General features: G+C 44.7%; 1 protein-coding gene across 6 annotated transcripts; it reads left to right on the top strand.

Moving 5' to 3' along the window:
• The first annotated feature begins 387 nt into the window (after positions 1-387).
• On the top strand, positions 388-18,250 carry LOC106603109 (interleukin-13 receptor subunit alpha-2). Of its 6 annotated transcripts, none has more exons than XM_082974478.1 (10): positions 388-607; positions 4,498-4,596; positions 8,682-8,833; positions 9,347-9,500; positions 9,747-9,867; positions 9,995-10,179; positions 10,457-10,611; positions 10,923-11,073; positions 17,186-17,282; positions 17,373-18,250. In XM_082974478.1, exons 2-10 carry the CDS (start codon positions 4,509-4,511, stop codon positions 17,485-17,487), a joined length of 1,218 nt encoding a protein of 405 aa, XP_082830604.1. In that variant the 5' UTR covers positions 388-607; positions 4,498-4,508; the 3' UTR covers positions 17,488-18,250. The 6 variants fall into 6 exon arrangements, with proteins under 6 accessions (XP_082830604.1, XP_014051818.2, XP_014051814.2 ...); XM_014196343.3 differs by having other exon boundaries at positions 9,995-10,194; XM_014196339.3 differs by lacking the exon at positions 388-607 and adding an exon at positions 1,710-2,028 and having other exon boundaries at positions 9,995-10,194.
• Positions 18,251-18,453: the final 203 nt, after the last annotated feature.

Below are 18,453 nucleotides of genomic sequence, written 5' to 3'. Positions count from 1 at the left end.
TATGCATTATCATAAGTAGTTACTGTATGCCATTTTCAACATACGCTTTTATCCAAAGTGACTTGCAGTCATGCATACATACATTTTTGGTATGGGTGGCCCCAGCGGGAATTGAACCCACAAACTTGTGTTGCAACCACCATGCTCTACCAACTCAGTCACACAGGACAATGTAATTAGTGAAATGTCTCTCAGCCATTATACAGGAAAAGGTAGCTACATGTTTCAACAATAACTCTAGTGCTAGTAACTAAAATTGGATCAAGGCTGACTGGTTGATACTGGTGCACCAAAGTGCTTAGAGTCAATATGTACGCCAAGTTGCTATAATTTACTGTGAACTTCAAGAGAAGCATTGCAACTTTATTCACAGGAACCAGGACCTGATTTCTGGGAAGAGGGAAACCAAAACATCCAACAGGATGAGAAACCATTACCCTGAAGCACCCCCCCCATCTAGATCAGTGCCACAGCCCAGCCCTGATTTCCCTTCCACCTCAGTACATCCATGATCACACTCAGAGGCTGGGAGGACAGTTTGGCAAGGTCCAGACGTACAGGCAGCGTACAATACATGACCCCTGCTGAGACCTTGACTCGATTCACAGTAAGTACTTCTTGTCTGTGGATATGCACTTTTATCCTCTGTTCTTTCTGTTTTGGATCCAAATGATCTCATCTTTATATTCTCATAAACTGTTTATATAAAATGGTATGGTTTTCATTGTGGGGTGCATTTGTATAGACATAATTTGATTTAAAAGCATGCTTGCACTGTGTAAGCATTCTTTACTGTATATGCTTGAAAAACATGTACTTTGTATATTAACTGTATGTCTACTGTATTTTAATCCCTTAATGATTTTTATGATTTTTTCCCACTGTGAATTTAATGAATATAGCTACTGTACAATAGATTATAATTTGTGCATATGAACTATGTATTATTTTCACATGATTCTTTAAAGCTGTGAATTGTAGTTTGCTTCACAGTCACATGAAATATGTATGTCTGTTTTAATAGTTCGATCTCAATATAAACAAAGATTTATAGCAAGACTATTACACATTTAACCCTATTTTGAATAAGTAAGGGATAATGAACGCTCATTATTTTCCAGAGAACGCATAGAGCCCCGATTTGATATGTCCCTTTTATACCATGGCTATAATTGAATCCACTGAAGTAGCTAGCACGTTTACTGGCATTTATTATTATGGATTGTCTTGAAGGGCATTCTAGAACGTACATCATTTCCCTATATCAGCACGGTAGAATTCAGTGGCTGTAGTTCATTCTTACATGTTCTATGGTCCCGTGTGTCTCAGTTGGTAGAGCATGGTGTTTGCAACGCCAGGGTTGTGGGTTCGATTCCCACAATGAAATGTATGCACTCACTACTGTAAGTCGCTCTGGATAAGAGCGTCTGCTAAATGACTAAAATGTAAAAATGTAATGTTTGAGCTGCATTTGAAAGCAAAAGTCGAATTTAAAACATTATTGGCATTGCTGAATTCGATTTTCATAATAGCAAGCTAGGACTGCTGGTTTGAAGCAAGTCTGTTTGGTTACCAAGGAAACTACTATAGATATCTGGTCAATTTGCTAGCTAGCTTACTTCAGTGAATGTTGAACATTTCCACCGGCAAATTAGCACATTTCTAGAGGCAAATGTGTTACATTATAGCCATGGTATTGTAGTATACCCTACTATGGTGTCGAGCGTGCTGACACAGAGTTTGCAGTTCACAATAATACATTTGGCTATTAAACACAGAATGTCACGCAATAGCCAAGCAGAGTTCGTCACACTGTGCGTATTCACGTAATCCTCTTTGGCAGAACGGCAAGTTTGTATTTAGGCAACGACTCTTCGGCTCCAGCCAGACTCCGTCTCATAATGAATAGTGTAAACCGTGCTCTTCTTCAGACCAAAGTCCTGATAAAGTTCAGTGAGCACCCCTCTTCGGCCGATGCCAACATAGTCCTCCTAATCGCCCAATTCTTCAACCGAGTCCAGAAACGCGGTCAGTATGAAATGGTTCCTCAGCTTCTAAATCTTCAAACGAATGCCAAACGCCCGCCTTCGATGACACACTGCCATTTTCGGCATAAACCAGGCTAAACTATGTTAGCCAGCGCAGTCTAGTCTCACATTACACGTTACATAGTAAACGTAAATCCGGAAAGTTCTATTTAGTATGATATATTATGTTTGGTATGGTTACATAAGACAAAGTTACTTAACCCTTTTAACTTCTCTAGGGCCAGATTTCGTCCCACCTACGTAACAGCCAGTGGAATCCCGTGGCGCGTTATTCAAATACCTTAGAAATGCTATTACTTCAATTTCTCAAACATATGACTATTTTACACCATTTTAAAGACAAGACTCTCGTTAATCTAACCACACTGTCCGATTTCAAAAAGGCTTTACAACGAAAGCAAAACATTAGATTATGTCAGCAGAGTACCCAGCCAGAAATAATCAGACACCCATTTTTCAAGCTAGCATATAATGTCACATAAACCCAAACCACAGCTAAATGCAGCACTAACCTTTGATGATCTTCATCAGATGACAAACTTAGGACATTATGTTATACAATACATGCATGTTTTGTTCAATCAAGTTCATATTTATATCAAAAACCAGCTTTTTACATTAGCATGTGACGTTCAGAACTAGCATACCCCCCGCAAACGTCCGGTGAATTTACTAAATTACTCACGATAAACGTTCACAAAAAACATAACAATTATTTTAAGAATTATAGATACAGAACTCCTCTATGCACTCGCTATGTCCGATTTTAAAATAGCTTTTCGGTGAAAGCACATTTTGCAATATTCTAAGTAGATAGCCCGGCATCACAGGGCTAGCTATTTAGACACCCACCAAGTTTAGCCCTCACCAAAGTCAGATTTACTATAAGAACATTTTTATTACCTTTGCTGTTCTTCGTCAGAATGCACTCCCAGGACTTCTACTTCAATAACAAATGTTGGTTTGGTTCAAAATAATCCATAGTTATGTCCAAATAGCGGTGTTTTGTTCGTGCGTTCAAGACACTATCCCGAAAGGGTAAAGAAGGGTGACGTGCCCAACGCGTTTCGTGACAAAAAAATTCTAAATATTCCATTACTGTACTTGGAAGCATGTCAACCGCTGTTTAAAATCAATTTTTATGCCATTTTTCTCGTAAAAAAGCGATAATATTCCGACCGGGTATCTGTGTTTTAGCTCAAAGAGAGAGAAAATAAAAACATGAGGTCGCCCCGTGCACGCGCCTCAGTCTGATGGTCCTCTGATAGACCACTTACCAAAGGCGCTAATGTTTTTCAGCCAGCGGCTGGAATTACATCATTCAGCTTTTTCCCGGGTTCTGAGAGCCTATGGGAGCCGTAGGAAGTGTCACGTCACAGCAAAGATCCTAAGTTTTCAATAAACAGAGCCAAGAAGCCCAAGGAATGGTCAGAGAGGGCACTTCCTGTTTGTAATCTTCCCAGGTTTTTGCCTGCCATATGAGTTCTGTTATACTCAGACACCATTCAAACAGTTTTAGAAACTTTAGGGTGTTTTCTATCCAAAGCCAATAATTATATGCATATTCTAGTTTCTGGGCAGTAGTAATAACCAGATTAAATCGGATACGTTTTTTATCCGGCCGTGTAAATACTGCCCCCTAGCCCTAACAGGTTAACTAACCTTAACTCCTAAACTTAAACCTAACCCCTCACCCTTGCCAGCGAATCAATGTTAGCATTAGCTACCTAGCTAACGTTAGCGAGCTAGCTAATGTTAGCCACCTAGTCACCTATCTAGAATTCTTAACATATCATACATTTTAGCAAATTCTTAACATATTTTACATTTAGCAAATTCATAGTATATTGTACGTTTTGCAAATTCGTAACATATAATGCCAATTGTAATTCTTAACATATCATACGAAATCGGTGATGGACATCCACAAATTAATACATACCATAGTAACATATGATACTGATTTCTCAGATTTTCGTACAGAATAATACAAAATACTCTGAGACCATATTGCAACAACCCAAGCCAAACTACTAATGAAACCACACATTTTATTGCAAAAATAACAAATTGTAAGCGAAGTAGGCAGACCTGCCTAATTCTCACTTGAAACATTGTTTTTGTGTTTAAAAGGCTAAATTACACATTCTGTTAATATATGACCCCAGATTGATCTGTCTTGCAATTTGTAGTCTGATATTTCAGATTAAGATATGATAATTTTTCCCGAAGTAGTTTGGATGTAGTGAACTACTTTTTCAAAGTGACTTTAGTTAAGTAAACTCTGTTACTTATTTGTAGTTTTATTGTAGCTTAACTTCTTCCAGTATTTAGTAATTGGTATCTTAGTAAACTATATTTTCAGAGTACTGTAGCTTCCCCAAACCTGGATAGATATGATTGATTTATCAATAGTAAATTCTACAATTACATTCTCATTATGTTCCAGGGGCCAGAAGAATGTTGAAGAGTAAAATGTGGCAGTTGACAGCCATATTAATGCTTATATCTGATTGGAGTCAGTGCATCAAGTCACAAGAAATTACAGGTTAGTCTCTGCAGGTGTCTTTCCATTCATTAATCACTGTTTTACTGTGTAATATCTCATAATCCCAGGCAGATTTCCATTAAAAATTATGTTTGTACAAGAATGTGATGGGCTGTCAAATACACTGTACTATATAGGCTATATAGGTGGTTATATCCAGACAGCACATGGCTAGGTGGGTGGCGGGGAGTGTGGGAGGTTGAAATGAATGTGCACTGCACAGTCACATGGCCGCTCAGCATCACAGAGAGTGTTTGCACATTGGCAAGATGTCGCCAAGACATCTGCATTAGATCACATTTTCCCTTAAGCCGCTATTTGGACTATGCATGTGAAAGCTACTAAATTATACTGGCAATAATAAAAAGTTACAGTAGTGATTAAATACATTTTTATACTTTTCATTTTTCATACTTATCCTCTGTGGGAATCGAAGCCACAAAGCTCCATGTTCACCAACTGAGCTAAATGAGACTATAATAGATTGGAAGTGATTTTGTTTGTGGGTAAAATGAAGAGGGAAGATTAGAGTTAATGTCAAGTTTATTAACCTATTGCTATACCATCAAATTCTTAAAATTACTCTGGCACAAAGAAGAAAGGAACAGAGAAACAGAAACATCACATTTAACAAAAATATAGCGTATGCAGGCTGTAGACCACACAATTTACCAAGAGGGTTTTCACCTATATTTTTAGCTGTCTATTTACCACCACAAACTGATGCTGCCACTAAGACCGCACTCAACGATCTGTATAAGGCCATAAGCAAACAAGAAAATGCTCATCCAGAGGCGGCAGGGCTTGCAAACTATCACGGACTACAAAGGGAAGCACAGCCAAGAGCTGCCAGTGACTCAAGCCTACCAGACGAGCTAAATTGCTTCTATGCTCGCTTCGAGGCAAGCAATACTGAAGCATGCTTGAGAGCACTAGCTCTTCCGCACGACTGTGTGATCATGCTCTCCGTAGCCGACGTGAGTAAGACCTTGAAACAGGTCAACATTCCCAAGGCTGCAGGGACAGACGGATTACCAGGATGTGTACTCGAGCATGTGCTGACCAACTGGCAAGTGTCTTCACTGACATTTTCAACCTGTCCCTGACCGAGTCTGTAATACCAACATGTTTCAAGCAGACCACCATATTCCCTGTGCCCAAGAACACCAAGATAACCTGCCTAAATGACTACCGACCAGTAGCATTCATGTCTGTAGCCATGAAGTGCTTTGAAAGGCTGGTCATGGCTCACAACAACATTATCCCAGAAACCCTAGACCCACTCAAATTTGCATACCGCCCCAACAGACCCACACATGAAGCAATCTCTATTGAACTCCACACTGTCATTTCCCACCTGGACAAAAGGAAAACCTACCTTTTCTATTTATTTACCTTGTCTTTTTTCTTTTACTTCAGTTTATTTTGGTAAATAATTTCTTAACACTTATTTTTCTTAAAACGGCAATGTTGGTGAAGGGCTTGTAAGTTAGCATTTCACTGTAAGGTCGTCGGCCAAAGATTGTATTGTTGTATTCGGCGCATGTGACGAATAAAATTTGATTTGAATATGTGATGAATATATTTACAAAAAAAGGTGAAAATAATGCATGGGACAAGATCTGTAATCAGAAAATGCGCATTTATTTAAGCCTATTGGCTTTATACATATTTTCTGATAAAAGTATTGCCAACCATGACCTGAAAATGTTTGACTGTCCATGGGTAAGCTATGCCTAAAAGATGTGATACGTGGCCCCCACGGGTGAGGAATGATTATACATCCAGAGAAGGCCGCATTGTGACACTCGACGCCAGTCAGCACGCAAATCTTTGGCCGACGTATCAAAATGCGTAGGGAATATGACGTTTGGAGAGCGTTTGCACATTGGTAAAATGATGCCGAGACATCCGAATAGAATGTTGATGCCTGGCCTATTTATATAAACGATGTAGAATGTAGGCATTCTACATACATCTGCAAAACGTCTTGCCTATATGCTAATGCTCTCTACAGTTGTGGCCAAAAGTTTTGAGAATGACACAAATATTCATTTTCACAAAGTCTGCTGCCTCAGTTTGTATGATGGCAATTCGCAAATACTCCAGAATGTTATGAAGAGTGATCAGATGAATTGCAATTAATTGCAAAGTCTCTCTTTGCCATGCAAATGAACTGAATCCCCAAAAAACATTTCCACTGCATTTCAGCCCTGCCACAAAAGGACCAGCTGATATCATGTCAGTGATTCTCACAGGTGTGAGTGTTGACGAGGACAAGGCTGGAGATCACTCTGTCATGCTGATTGAGTTTGAATAACAGACTGGAAGCTTCAAAAGGAGGGTGGTGCTTGGAATCATTGTTCTTCCACTGTTAACCATGGTTACCTGCAAGTAAACACATGCCGTCATCATTGCTTTGCACAAAAAGGGCTTCACAGGCAAGGATATTGCTGCCAGTACGATTGCACCTAAATCAACCATTTATCAGATCATCAAGAACTTCAAGGAGAGTGGTTCAATTGTTGTGAAGAAGGCTTCAGGGCCAAGAAAGTCCAGCAAGCGCCAGGACCGCCTCCTAAAGTTCATTCAGCTGCGGGATCGGGGCACCACCAGTACAGAGCTTGCTCAGGAATGGCAGCAGGCAGGTGTGAGTGCATCTGTATGCACAGTGAGGCAAAGACTTTTGGAGGATGGCCTGGTGTCAAGAAGGGCAGCAAAGAAGACACTTCTCTCCAGGAAAAACATCAGGGACAGACTGATACTCTGCAAAAGGTACAGGGATTGGACTGCTGAGGACTGGGGTATAGCCATTTTCTCTGATGAATCCCCTTTCCGATTGTTTGGGGGCATCCGGAAAAAATGCTTGTCCGGAGAAGACAAGGTGAGCGCTACCATCAGTCCTGTGTCATGCCAACAGTAAAGCATCCTGAGAACATTCATGTGTGGGATTGCTTCTCAGCAGGTGGGCTCACTCACAATTTTGCCTAAGAACACAGCCATGAATAAAGAATTGTACCAACACATCCTCCGAGAGCAACTTCTCCCAACCATCCAGGAACAGTTTCGTGACGAACAATGCCTTTTCCAGCATGATGGAGCACCTTGCCATAAGGCAAAAGTGATAACTAAGTGGCTGGGGGAACAAAACATAGATATTTTGGGTCCATAGCCAGGAAACTCCCCAGACCTTAATCCCATTGAGAACTTGTGGTCAATCCTCAAGAGCGGGTGGACAAACAAAAACCCACAAATTCTGACAAACTCCAAGCATTGATTATACAAGAATAGGCTGCCATCAGTCAGGATGTGGCCCAGAAGTTAATTGACAGCATGCCAGGACAGATTGCAGAGGTCTTGAAAAAGAAGGGTCAACACTGCAAATGTTGACTCTTTGCATCAACTTCATGTAATTGTCAATAAAAGCCTTTGACACTTATGAAATGCTTGTAATTATACTTCAGTATTCCATAGTAACATCTGACAAAAAATCTAAAGACACTGAAGCAGCAAACTTTGTGGAAATTAATATTTGTGTCATTCTCAAAACTTTTGGCCATGACTGCTATACTACATCTTCCCGATGTATCATCTATACATCGTAATTACGTTGGGCAGACGTATGTGTGCTATCTGGGTCCCAATTTCAAAATCTACAATATCTACAGCCGACTCTGGGATTCTGAGCGGCCATGTGACTGTGCAGCGCGCATGCATTTCGACCTCCCACAGCCGCCCTCCGGCCGACCTTCTCCACGGAACACAATCTACTAACGGTATACCGCTGTCAGGCCGACGTCGGCGAGATGTATGTGTGCTGTCTGTGATAGTTATGGCTGCAAGGACTGAGCATCCATGATAGCAAAATTATAGCTCTAACCATGTTTTGAGGCTATACCGTGCTTATTTACAATTAAATTGTTTACAAACAGATAAAACAAGCTTATATTTTGGGCTCGATGGGTGAAGGTAGGCCTTGAAATACATCCACAGATTGCCTCTTTTAATGCTTACTGCAAGCTTGCAGGTGCCTTTTCTCTATTAACCTTTGACCTGAAAATACTGTGTACCTCATGGACTTCCAGTGGATCCTCCTGAGAACATTGGGATTGATGACCCTGGCCACCTCGGGCCGCTCTACATCTACTGGACGGCTCCAACCAGCCTGACCAACCTGACTGCCTGCTCCATGAGATACCATCTGGAGTACTTCAACACATATCAGAGCAGATGGACTGTAAGTCACTGGACAACAAAACTAGACATTGTCAAACGTGTACCTGCCACACCAGAGGGTTATCCTGGCAACACTTGTCTGCCAGGACAGGACTGTGTGTCCTAATGCTACGGTATTCTTATACACAGAATAACAGAGAAACGTGACACCATCCATAAACATCCTGCCAAAACCAGTTATGATTTACGTTAGAAGTCAATATTTCCCAATTATATTATCTCCTAAGACCTGTCTAGATTTGTGGTTGACTAGGTGTAACTGTATTTAGCTTCAATGGAATTATTCTGGTGTTTTCCTGTAAATGTAAAATAGCCTACAGCATTTTTAGGGGAAGTAAGAATGAAAAATTCAGGAATGAAAGATTCATGAATGTATTCATGAGAACATCATGAATACATTGGAGATTTTTTAAATATTTTCAATATAACTGTGGTTATGGCTCAAAGGCCATAGTAGTGGCCAGGTGCCTGAGGTATGCATAATATTAATGCGATATTGTCTGTGAATGGTTAGGTGATCAGGACTGTACGGACATGGTACCGTGCTCAGTTTGACCTGGAGAAGGAGGTCAGGGTGCGGATCTCCACCTTACTGAAGGGAGCCTGCACCAACGGCACTGAGCTCAAGAGCCCCTTCACAGAGATGGTCCTGCCACCCAATAACACAGGTGAGGTCAGGAGGACAATGTGCTTTTCTAGGTATGGCATCGTTTGGATTAAATGACACCGATAGGCTGACAGAAAGCGGGATTCGTTCTATCCTCTTAACATCCTATATAGGAATGAACAATGTGCTGTATAGCTGGAATTCTCTACAGGCACCATTATGGACAGGGGCGAAATGGGGCGGTTCGATTTGTTCGACCAGCTTCAACCATCTATTAATCTTTTAACCTCTTTTAATTTGCTTCCAGGCCCAGTTGGCTCCAGGGTCCAGGGGTTTGGCTGTGTGTTTTATCAGAAGGAGTTCATGGAGTGCACCTGGGAGACGAGCTTGGAGGAGCCAACCCCATCCCAGTACAGCCTGTACTATTGGTAGGTCACCCTAAATGGGCACATTAGAACATCTCTCCTAATGTATGGCCTACCTACATGTCTGTACCTTTATATACTGGACAAATGTGGCGTGTTGATGCCTGAGTGTGTCTGTGTGCTTCTCCAGGCATCGGGAGATGGAGCAAGCTGAGGAGTGTCCTCAGTACATCCACTCCAATGGGGTCAGGACTGGCTGCAAATTCACAGAGGAATCTCTCCCAGAATTCAGTGATTTCAACATATGTATAAACAGCTCTTCTCCCAAGGTGGTCTTGAGGTCGGCGTTCTTCTCCCTGCAAATTCAGAATTATGGTACTTCACAACAAGGCATGATATGCCTCACCTATTCAATGCAATAATGCTATATTATTTTCCCATAAACATTCTTCCACTGCACATAATGTCCTTTGTTCATAATGTCCTTTGTTCATAGCATATCCAAACAGATATTATCCGCACAGTTCTATCTCTAATCTCTCCTCCTGTCTCATTACACCCACCGGTACTTGCAATGACATCATGATGTCTTCTCTGTTCAGTTTTCTTTGTAAACAATCCACTGACTCCTTCGGGTCTCTCTGTACTCTAGTGAAACCTGCAGCCATTGAGACAGTGCATCTGGAAGCTAGTCCAGACAGGAGGCTCCAGGTGCAGTGGGACTTGCCCAACGAGAGGATTCCCAGGCACTGCCTTGAGTATGAGGTGGAAGCCAGAGAGGAGGGCGTAGGCGGGCAGCTGTTGTTGGTATGTCCTTCTTTAATCTTCAATTAGGTTATCTTCAATGACGTTATGTGTCAAAACATTGTGTAATTCCCTGAGATAACAGGTAGCGTAGTAACTTGGCCATTGCTCAGTCTGCAAGGTATAGTAAAGACAGCAATGCATGATCTCAGATAATGCAGGCACATACTGTACTGAACATAGTTCTCCTTTTGCTTGATACATAACGTCATTGAAGATAAACTTTGAAGAAGCAAATAATAATGTTATTAGTTAGAGAATAGACACAATCTGTCTGAAGTTTTGTTCAGATCTGATATTGTTCCTGTCACCAGCAGCAGAGGAATGTAACCAATGAGATGACACTGACTTCCCTCTCAATGGATGGCGCCCAGAGGAAGTGCTTCCGGGTCAGGTCTAGGATGCACCACTACTGTGCTGACAGAGGCTTCTGGAGTGACTGGAGCCGTTGGTCCTGTCACTCAGGTAACAGATTTCTCCATACAGAAATCATCTCCTGGTGTATATCCTTAAATTCAATTCATAGATTTGCCTGTTTGTTCTCCTCCATGCATATTCTTTCCCCTGTATATACAGTTGAGGTCAGAAGTTTACACACACTTAGGTTGGAGTCATTAAAACTCGTTTTTCAACCACTTTTTCAACCACTTTCAACCAAGTCAGTTAGGACATCTACTTTGTGCATGACACAAGTAATTTTTACAACAATTGTTTACAGACAGATTATTTCACTTGCAATTCACTGTATCACAATTCCAGTGGGTCATAAGTTTACATACACTAAGTTGACTGTGTCTTTAAGCAGCTTGGAAAATTCCAGAAAATGATGTCATGCCGTTAGAAGCTTCTGATAGGCAAATTGACATAATTTGAGTCAATTGGAGGTGTGACTGTGGCTGTATTTCAAGGCCTACCTTCAAACTCAGTGCCTCTTTGCTTGACATCATGGGAAAATCAAAAGAAATCAGCCAAGACCTCAGAAAAACAATTGTAGACCTCCACAAGTCATCCTTGGGAGCAATTTCCAAACGCCTGAAGGTACCACGTTCATCTGTACAAACAATAATACGCAAGTATAAACACCATGGGACCACACAGCCGTCATACCGCTCAGGAAGGAAAGCGTTCTGCCTCCTAGAGATGAACGTACTTTGGTGCGAAAAGTGCAAATCAATCCCAGAACAACAGCAAAGGACCTTGTGAAGATGCTGGAGGAAACAGGTACAAAGTATCTATATCCACAGTAAAACAAGTTTTATATCGACATAACCTGAAAGACCACTCAGCAAGGAAGAAGCCACTGCTCCAAAACCGGCATAAAAAATCCAGACAACGGTTTACAACTGCACATGGGGACAAAGATCGTACTTTTTGGAGAAATGTCCTCTGGTCTGATGAAACAAAAATAGAACTATTTGGCCATAATGACCATCGTTATGTTTGGAGGAAAAAGGGGGAGACGAAGAACACCATCCCAACCGTGAAGCATGGGGGTGGCAGCATCATTTTGTGGGGGTGTTTTGCTGCAGGAGGGACTGGTGCACTTCACAAAATAGATGGCATCATGAGGGAGGAAAATGATGTGGATATATTGAAGCAACATCTCAAGACATCAGTCAGGAGTTAAAGCTTGGTCGCAAATGGGTCTTCCAAATGGACAATGACCCCAAGCATACTTCCGAAGTTGTGGCAAAATGGCTTAAGGACAACAAGGTTGTCACGACAGTGACGGATGGTGGCGCCCCTCCTCGGCCGGGCGGAGCTCGGCGGTCGTCGTCGCCGGCCTACTAGCTACCATTTGTTTCACTTTCTGTTGGTTAGGTCTAGGTAGGCACGCACCTGTTTTTGGTTAGTCATTAGTAAGGGGGGGGTTATTTAGTTTAGCGTAGGATGTATGTGTTTGTACGTGATTGTGTTGCTTGTCTGGGTTCTTTGTGCTAGAGGAACGTGTACTGGGTTTTTCCCCTCTGCCTGTGGTGTATTTTCATTGTGTACACCACCGCAGAATAATTTAAGGGCTGCGCCTCTATACTTTTGGCGACCACATCCAGTTGCTTTTAATAAAGAAGTGTGGTCAAGAACTCTCTGTCTCCTGCGCCAGACTCTTCCTCTCCTGTTGTTTTTCGAGCCAGCCCATGACAGAAATCACGTACCACAACTTGATGGAGTCAGCAGGAGCTTCAGCGCCAGCCCTGTCCATGGAGGAAACCGTAGACCAACACTCCACCCTGCTCCACCGGCTGGGGAACGCCATGGATCAGGTGTTGGCGCGCCTGGAGAGCTGGGACCGACGCGCTCTCGGCCCTCTGAACGCGGCAGGCCAACAGCCTGCGCCCCCACCAGCACCCACAGCACCCAGTACCAGTGGGGTGAAACTCGCTCCCCCCAGGGAGTACGATGGGACGGCCGCTGGGTGTAAGGGCTTCTTACTCCAGTTGGAGTTATACCTGGCGACCGTTCGTCCCTCTCCCTCGGGGGAGGAGAGCGTCAGCGTCCTCGTCTCCTGTCTCACGGGTAAGGCCCTGGAATGGGCAAACGCCGTGTGGGACAGTCCGGACTCAGCCAGGGACAACTACCCAGAGTTCACCCACCGCTTTCGGGCAGTATTCGATCATCCCCCGGAGGGGAGAGCGGCGGGTGAGCGGCTGTTTCACCTGAGGCAGGAGACGAGGAGCGCGCAGGATTTTGCTCTCGAGTTCCGGACCCTGGCCGCGGGAGCAGGGTGGAATGAGAGGGCCCTTATAGATCACTACCGTTGTAGTTTGAGGGAGGACGTCCGCCGGGAATTAGCCTGTCGGGACACGACCAACACACTGGACCAACTGGTAGATCTGTCCATCCGACTGGACAATCTGCTGGCCGCCCGCGGACGTCCGACCCGGGCCCTGCTCATTCCACCCTCCAGCCCTCCTGCTCCCACGCCTATGGAGATAGGGGGGGCAGCAGCCAGGAAGACTGGAGGGGGAGGTCGCTCCTGCACCTCATGTGGACCGGTGCTGGGGAGACCTCCCTAGGAGTCCAGAAGGCAGGCAGAGCACTCCTTTGACACCTCAGGTGAGTCAGCACCAGCCTCACCCAGACCCCCCTGTCCGTCACATGTATGTGTCAGTGTCTTTTCCTGGTTTCTCCCCTCACTCCCGGTTTAAGGCGCTAGTAGATTCAGGCGCGGCGGGGAGTTTTATGGACCGTGGGGTCGCGGCTAAGTTAGGGATTCCCCTGGTCCAGTTGGACCAACCCTTCCCCGTGCACGCCCTAGACAGTCGACCACTAGGGTCAGGGCTGGTCAGGGAGGTCACTGTGCCTCTGGTCATGGTAATGCGAGGGGGTCATGAGGAGCGGATTAGTCTTTTCCTCATTGATTCCCCAGCGTTTCCAGTGGTTCTAGGGATTCCCTGGCTAGCCACTCACAACCCTAAGATTTCGTGGGGACAGAGGGCTCTTAAGGGGTGGTCAAATGAGTGCTCGGGCAGGTGCATAGGAGTTTCCATCGGTGCGACTACGGTGGAGAGTCCAGACCAAGTCTCCACCGTGCACATTCCCTCAGAGTATGCTGATTTGGCTATCGCCTTCAGTAAAACGAAGGCGACCCAATTACCACCTCATCGACGAGGAGACTGTGCGATAAACCTCCAGGTGGGCGCTGCCCTTCCTCGTAGTCACGTTTATCCCCTGTCTCAGGAGGAAACAGCGGCTATGGAGACATACGTCACTGAGTTTTTGAGGCAGGGATACATTCGGCCATCTCACTCACCCGTCTCCTCGAGCTTCTTTTTCGTGAAGAAGAAGGAGGAAGGTCTGCACCCGTGCATTGACTATAGAGGTCTAAATGCCATCACAGTGGGTTTCAGTTACCCACTACCTCTCATCGCCTCGGCGATGGAGTCATTTCATGGGGCGCGCTTCTTCACGAAATTGGATCTCAGGAGTGCATATAATCTGGTGCGTATCCGAGGAGGGGACGAGTGGGAAAACTGCATTTAGTACCACATCTGGCCATTATGAGTACCTCGTCATGCCGTATGGGTTAAAGAATGCTCCCGCAGTCTTCCAATCCTTTGTGGACGAGATTCTCCGGGACCTGCTCAGTCAGGGTGTAGTGGTGTACATCGATGACATTCTGGTCTACTCCGCTACACGCGCCGAGCATGCGTCTCTGGTGCGTAAAGTGCTTGGGCGACTGGTGGAGCATGACCTATACGTCAAGGGTGAGAAATGTGAGTTTTCCAAACCAGCCGTCTCTTTCTTGGGGTATCGCATTTCCTCATCAGGGGTAGTGATGGAATGTGACCGCGTCTCAGCCGTGCGTAATTGGCCGACTCCCACCACGGTGAAGGAGATGCAGCGGTTTTTGGGATTTGCCAATTACTACCGGAGGTTTATCTGGGGCTTTGGGGAGGTGGCGGCTCCCATTACCTCACTGTTGAAGGGGGGCCCGGTGCGGTTGCAGTGGTCCGTGGAGGCGGACAGGGCCTTTAGCCGTCTGAAGGTTTTGTTCACCGACGCTCCGGTGCTGGCGCACCCGGACCCTTCTTTGCCCTTCATAGTGGAGGTGGACGCGTCCGAGGCTGGGGTAGGAGCCGTGCTGTCCCAACGCTCGGGCGCCCCCCCAAGCTCCGCCCCTGTGCCTTCTTCTCTAGGAAGTTGAGTCCGGCGGAGCGTAACTATGATGTGGGGGACAGGGAGCTGTTGGCTGTGGTCAGAGCCCTGAGGGTGTGGAGACATTGGCTTGAGGGGGCGCGTCACCCTTTTCTCATCTGGACTGACCACCGCAATCTGGAGTACATCCGGGCGGCGAGGAGACTGAACCCGCGTCAAGCCAGGTGGGCGATGTTCTTTACGAGATTTCGGTTTAACATCTCGTATAGCCCAGGTTCCCTGAACACTAAGGCCGACGCACTGTCTCGTCTCCATGACGCCGAGGAACGGTCCACCGATCCCACGCCCATACTTCCAGCCTCCTGCCTGGTGGCACCGGTGGTCTGGGAGGTGGACGCGAACATCGAGCGGGCGTTACGGACGGAGCCTACTCCTCCGCAGTGTCCAGTGGGTCATAAGTACGTTCCGCTCGGTGTTCGCAATCGTCTGATTCGGTGGGCTCACACGCTTCCCTCCTCGGGTCACCCAGGGGTTGAGCGGACAGTGTGTGGTCTTAGTGGGAGATACTGGTGGCCCACCTTGGTGAGGGACATGAGGCACTATGTCTCCTCCTGTTCGGTGTGCGCTCAGAGTAAGGCTCCCAGGCACCTGCCTAGAGGGAAATTACAACCCCTCCCGGTTCCACAACGACCATGGTCCCACCTGGCGGTGGATTTCTTGACCGATCTCCCGCTGTCTCAGGGCAACACTACGATCCTGGTCGTTGTGGACCGGTTTTCTAAGTCCTGCCGTCTGCTTCCGTTACCCGGTCTTCCTACGGCCCTGCAGACCGCGGAAGCCTTATTCACCCACGTCTTCCGGCACTACGGGGTGCCCGAGGATATCGTCTCAGATCGAGGCCCCCAGTTCACATCCCGAGTATGGCGGGCGTTTATGGAGCGTGGTCAAGAACTCTCTGTCTCCTGCGCCTGACTCTACCTCTCCTGTTGTTTTTCGAGCCAGCCCGTGACAAAGGTCAAGGTATTGGAGTGGCCATCACAATGCCCTGACCTCAAATCCTATAGAAAATGTGTGGACAGAACTGAAAAAGCATGTGCCTACAAACCTGACTCAGTTACACCAGCTCTGTCAAGAGGAATGGGCCAAAATTCATCCAACTTATTGTGGGAAGCTTGTGGAAGGCTACCCAAAATGTTTGACCCAAGTTAAACAATTTAAAAGCAATGCTACCAAATACTAATTGAGTGTATGTAAACTTCTGACCCACTGGGAATGTGATGAAAGAAATAAAAGCTGAAATAAATCATTCTCTCTACAATTATTCTGACATTTCACATTCTTAAAATAAAGTGGTGATCCTAACTGACCTAAGAAAGGACATTTTTACTCAGATTAAATGTCAGGAATTGTGAAAAACAGAGTTGAAATGTATTTGGCTAAGGTGCATGTAAACTTCTGACTTCAACTGTATGCATATACACTGAGTGTACAAAACATTAACACCTTCCTAATATTGAGTTGCGCCTTATTTCGTCGGGGCATGGACTCTACAAGGTGTTAAAAGCATTCCACAGGGATGCTGGCCCTTGTTGACTCCAATGCTTCCCACAGTTTTCAAGATGGCTGCATGTCCTTAGGGTGATGGACCATTCTTGATACACTAGGGAAACTGTTGAGGGTGAAAAACCCAGCAGTGTTGCAGTTCTTGACACACTCAAACCGGTGCGCCTGGCACCTACTACCATACCCCATTCAAAGGCACTTAAATCTTTTATCTCGCCCACTCACCCTCTGAATGGCTCACATACACAATCCATGTCTCAAAGGTTTCAAAATCCTTCTTTTAACCTGTCTCCAACCCTTCAACTAGACTGATTTGAAGTGGATTTAAATCACTAAGGGATAATATCTTTTCATAATGGTTTGTACACTCTGTGTATTTCCTGTACGGAGTAGTATCTAAACCCGTCTCTTTCCATAGATACAGAGTCAGATGCTGTGGTGGGCAGTGCCGTGATCATCGGGATCATCATCTCTGTGTTGATCCTGTCTCTGTTTGGGTGGGCACTATGGAGAACGTGAGTATACACGCACACAAAACCGTCTAGTAAGCACTGAAATACTGGTGAAGGATCATTGCATATCTTGATCTACTCTCTGTCTCTTAGGTGGAAAGCCAGAGAGGGGGAAAGGATGCCTTTCGGTCCCCTGCACAAACTGATGGAATATTCCAAAGAACTCTCTGCTCACAGTAATTTCAATAAAACAAGAGAGAACCAGTAGTATGGCTTTTGCAAGCATTACCTTTGGGCAGAAAAAGGATAAAGAGATACGAGTTAGACAGGTGTTCACACTTATTTGAAACACCCATGCAAACATGCTCAAACACACACAAGCACACACCCATGCACAGACACAAAAGGAGAGACAGTAAAGCACTGTGTAATTTCATATTCAATACAGAATTGTCTTGACTTGTATGCTGATATTCATCTCTTATGCATCGATATGTTACTCAGTAGAATATGAAGTGTTCTTACCAAACCGTTTACGTAATGTAATACTCCAGGGTTTACTTTACACAGTATAGACTTAAAAAATGCCATAGCTCTTTCTGGTTTGTTTACTTTCCACATGTCTTTCATTTATATCACAAATTATACTTATTGGAGTCGGTTTTTGTAGTTTTAGTTTGATGCCATTGTATCCAGTCGAATGTATCTTTTAAGTGCTTTGCATAGAATTCCCCGGCCTGTTAAAATTGAATGCATTGGATGGTGTTGAACTTATGTTATGTTTAATACATTTTTTTGCTGCTCTATAGCTATAAAGATGTGTTGTTTTGGTATTTTTTTTACAGTCTTGTATTTGCAGTGATTGTTGTTTCAGAGACCTTGAGATGTATGTTATTTGGCCCCATCATGTGGCCAGTCAGGATGACTGTCCTCCAAGTGTATATTGTTGCTCTTGCAATGAAAGGTTGCTGAACTGTCTTATGGATGTATTTATATCACGAGCATGGAGAAATTAAAAGCAATGGAAGTTGTCTTGACTTTGATACAGAGGAAGACAAAGGTCCATCATCTCAGACTGTCCTATGTGCCCATGCAAATCCAGCTCCTGACATGGATTCGTTCCCAGAGGGAGGGTTTGGCTGGCTTGTTGTCCTGGCAGCCACCTGGTGTAATGGATCAATCTTCGGCCCTCAGAGGTCTTTTAGAATCATACATATATGCTAGTAAATGCTCA

Source organism: Salmo salar, chromosome 04 (assembly GCF_965601325.2).
Source record: "Salmo salar chromosome 04, fSalSal1, whole genome shotgun sequence".
Lineage (NCBI taxonomy): Eukaryota > Metazoa > Chordata > Actinopteri > Salmoniformes > Salmonidae > Salmo > Salmo salar.
This window is presented reverse-complemented; position numbering and strand designations above follow the sequence as displayed.

Bases quoted from the DNA above. Each gene is read 5' to 3' on its own strand.
- LOC106603109 (XM_014196339.3), top strand. From the start codon at position 1,902: ATGAATAGTGTAAACCGTGCTCTTCTTCAGACCAAAGTCCTGATAAAG. The intron at 8,834-9,346 runs GTAAGTCACTGG...GTGAATGGTTAG, and splicing joins CATATCAGAGCAGATGGACT to GTGATCAGGACTGTACGGAC. The intron at 10,195-10,456 runs GCATGATATGCC...TCTGTACTCTAG, and splicing joins TTATGGTACTTCACAACAAG to TGAAACCTGCAGCCATTGAG.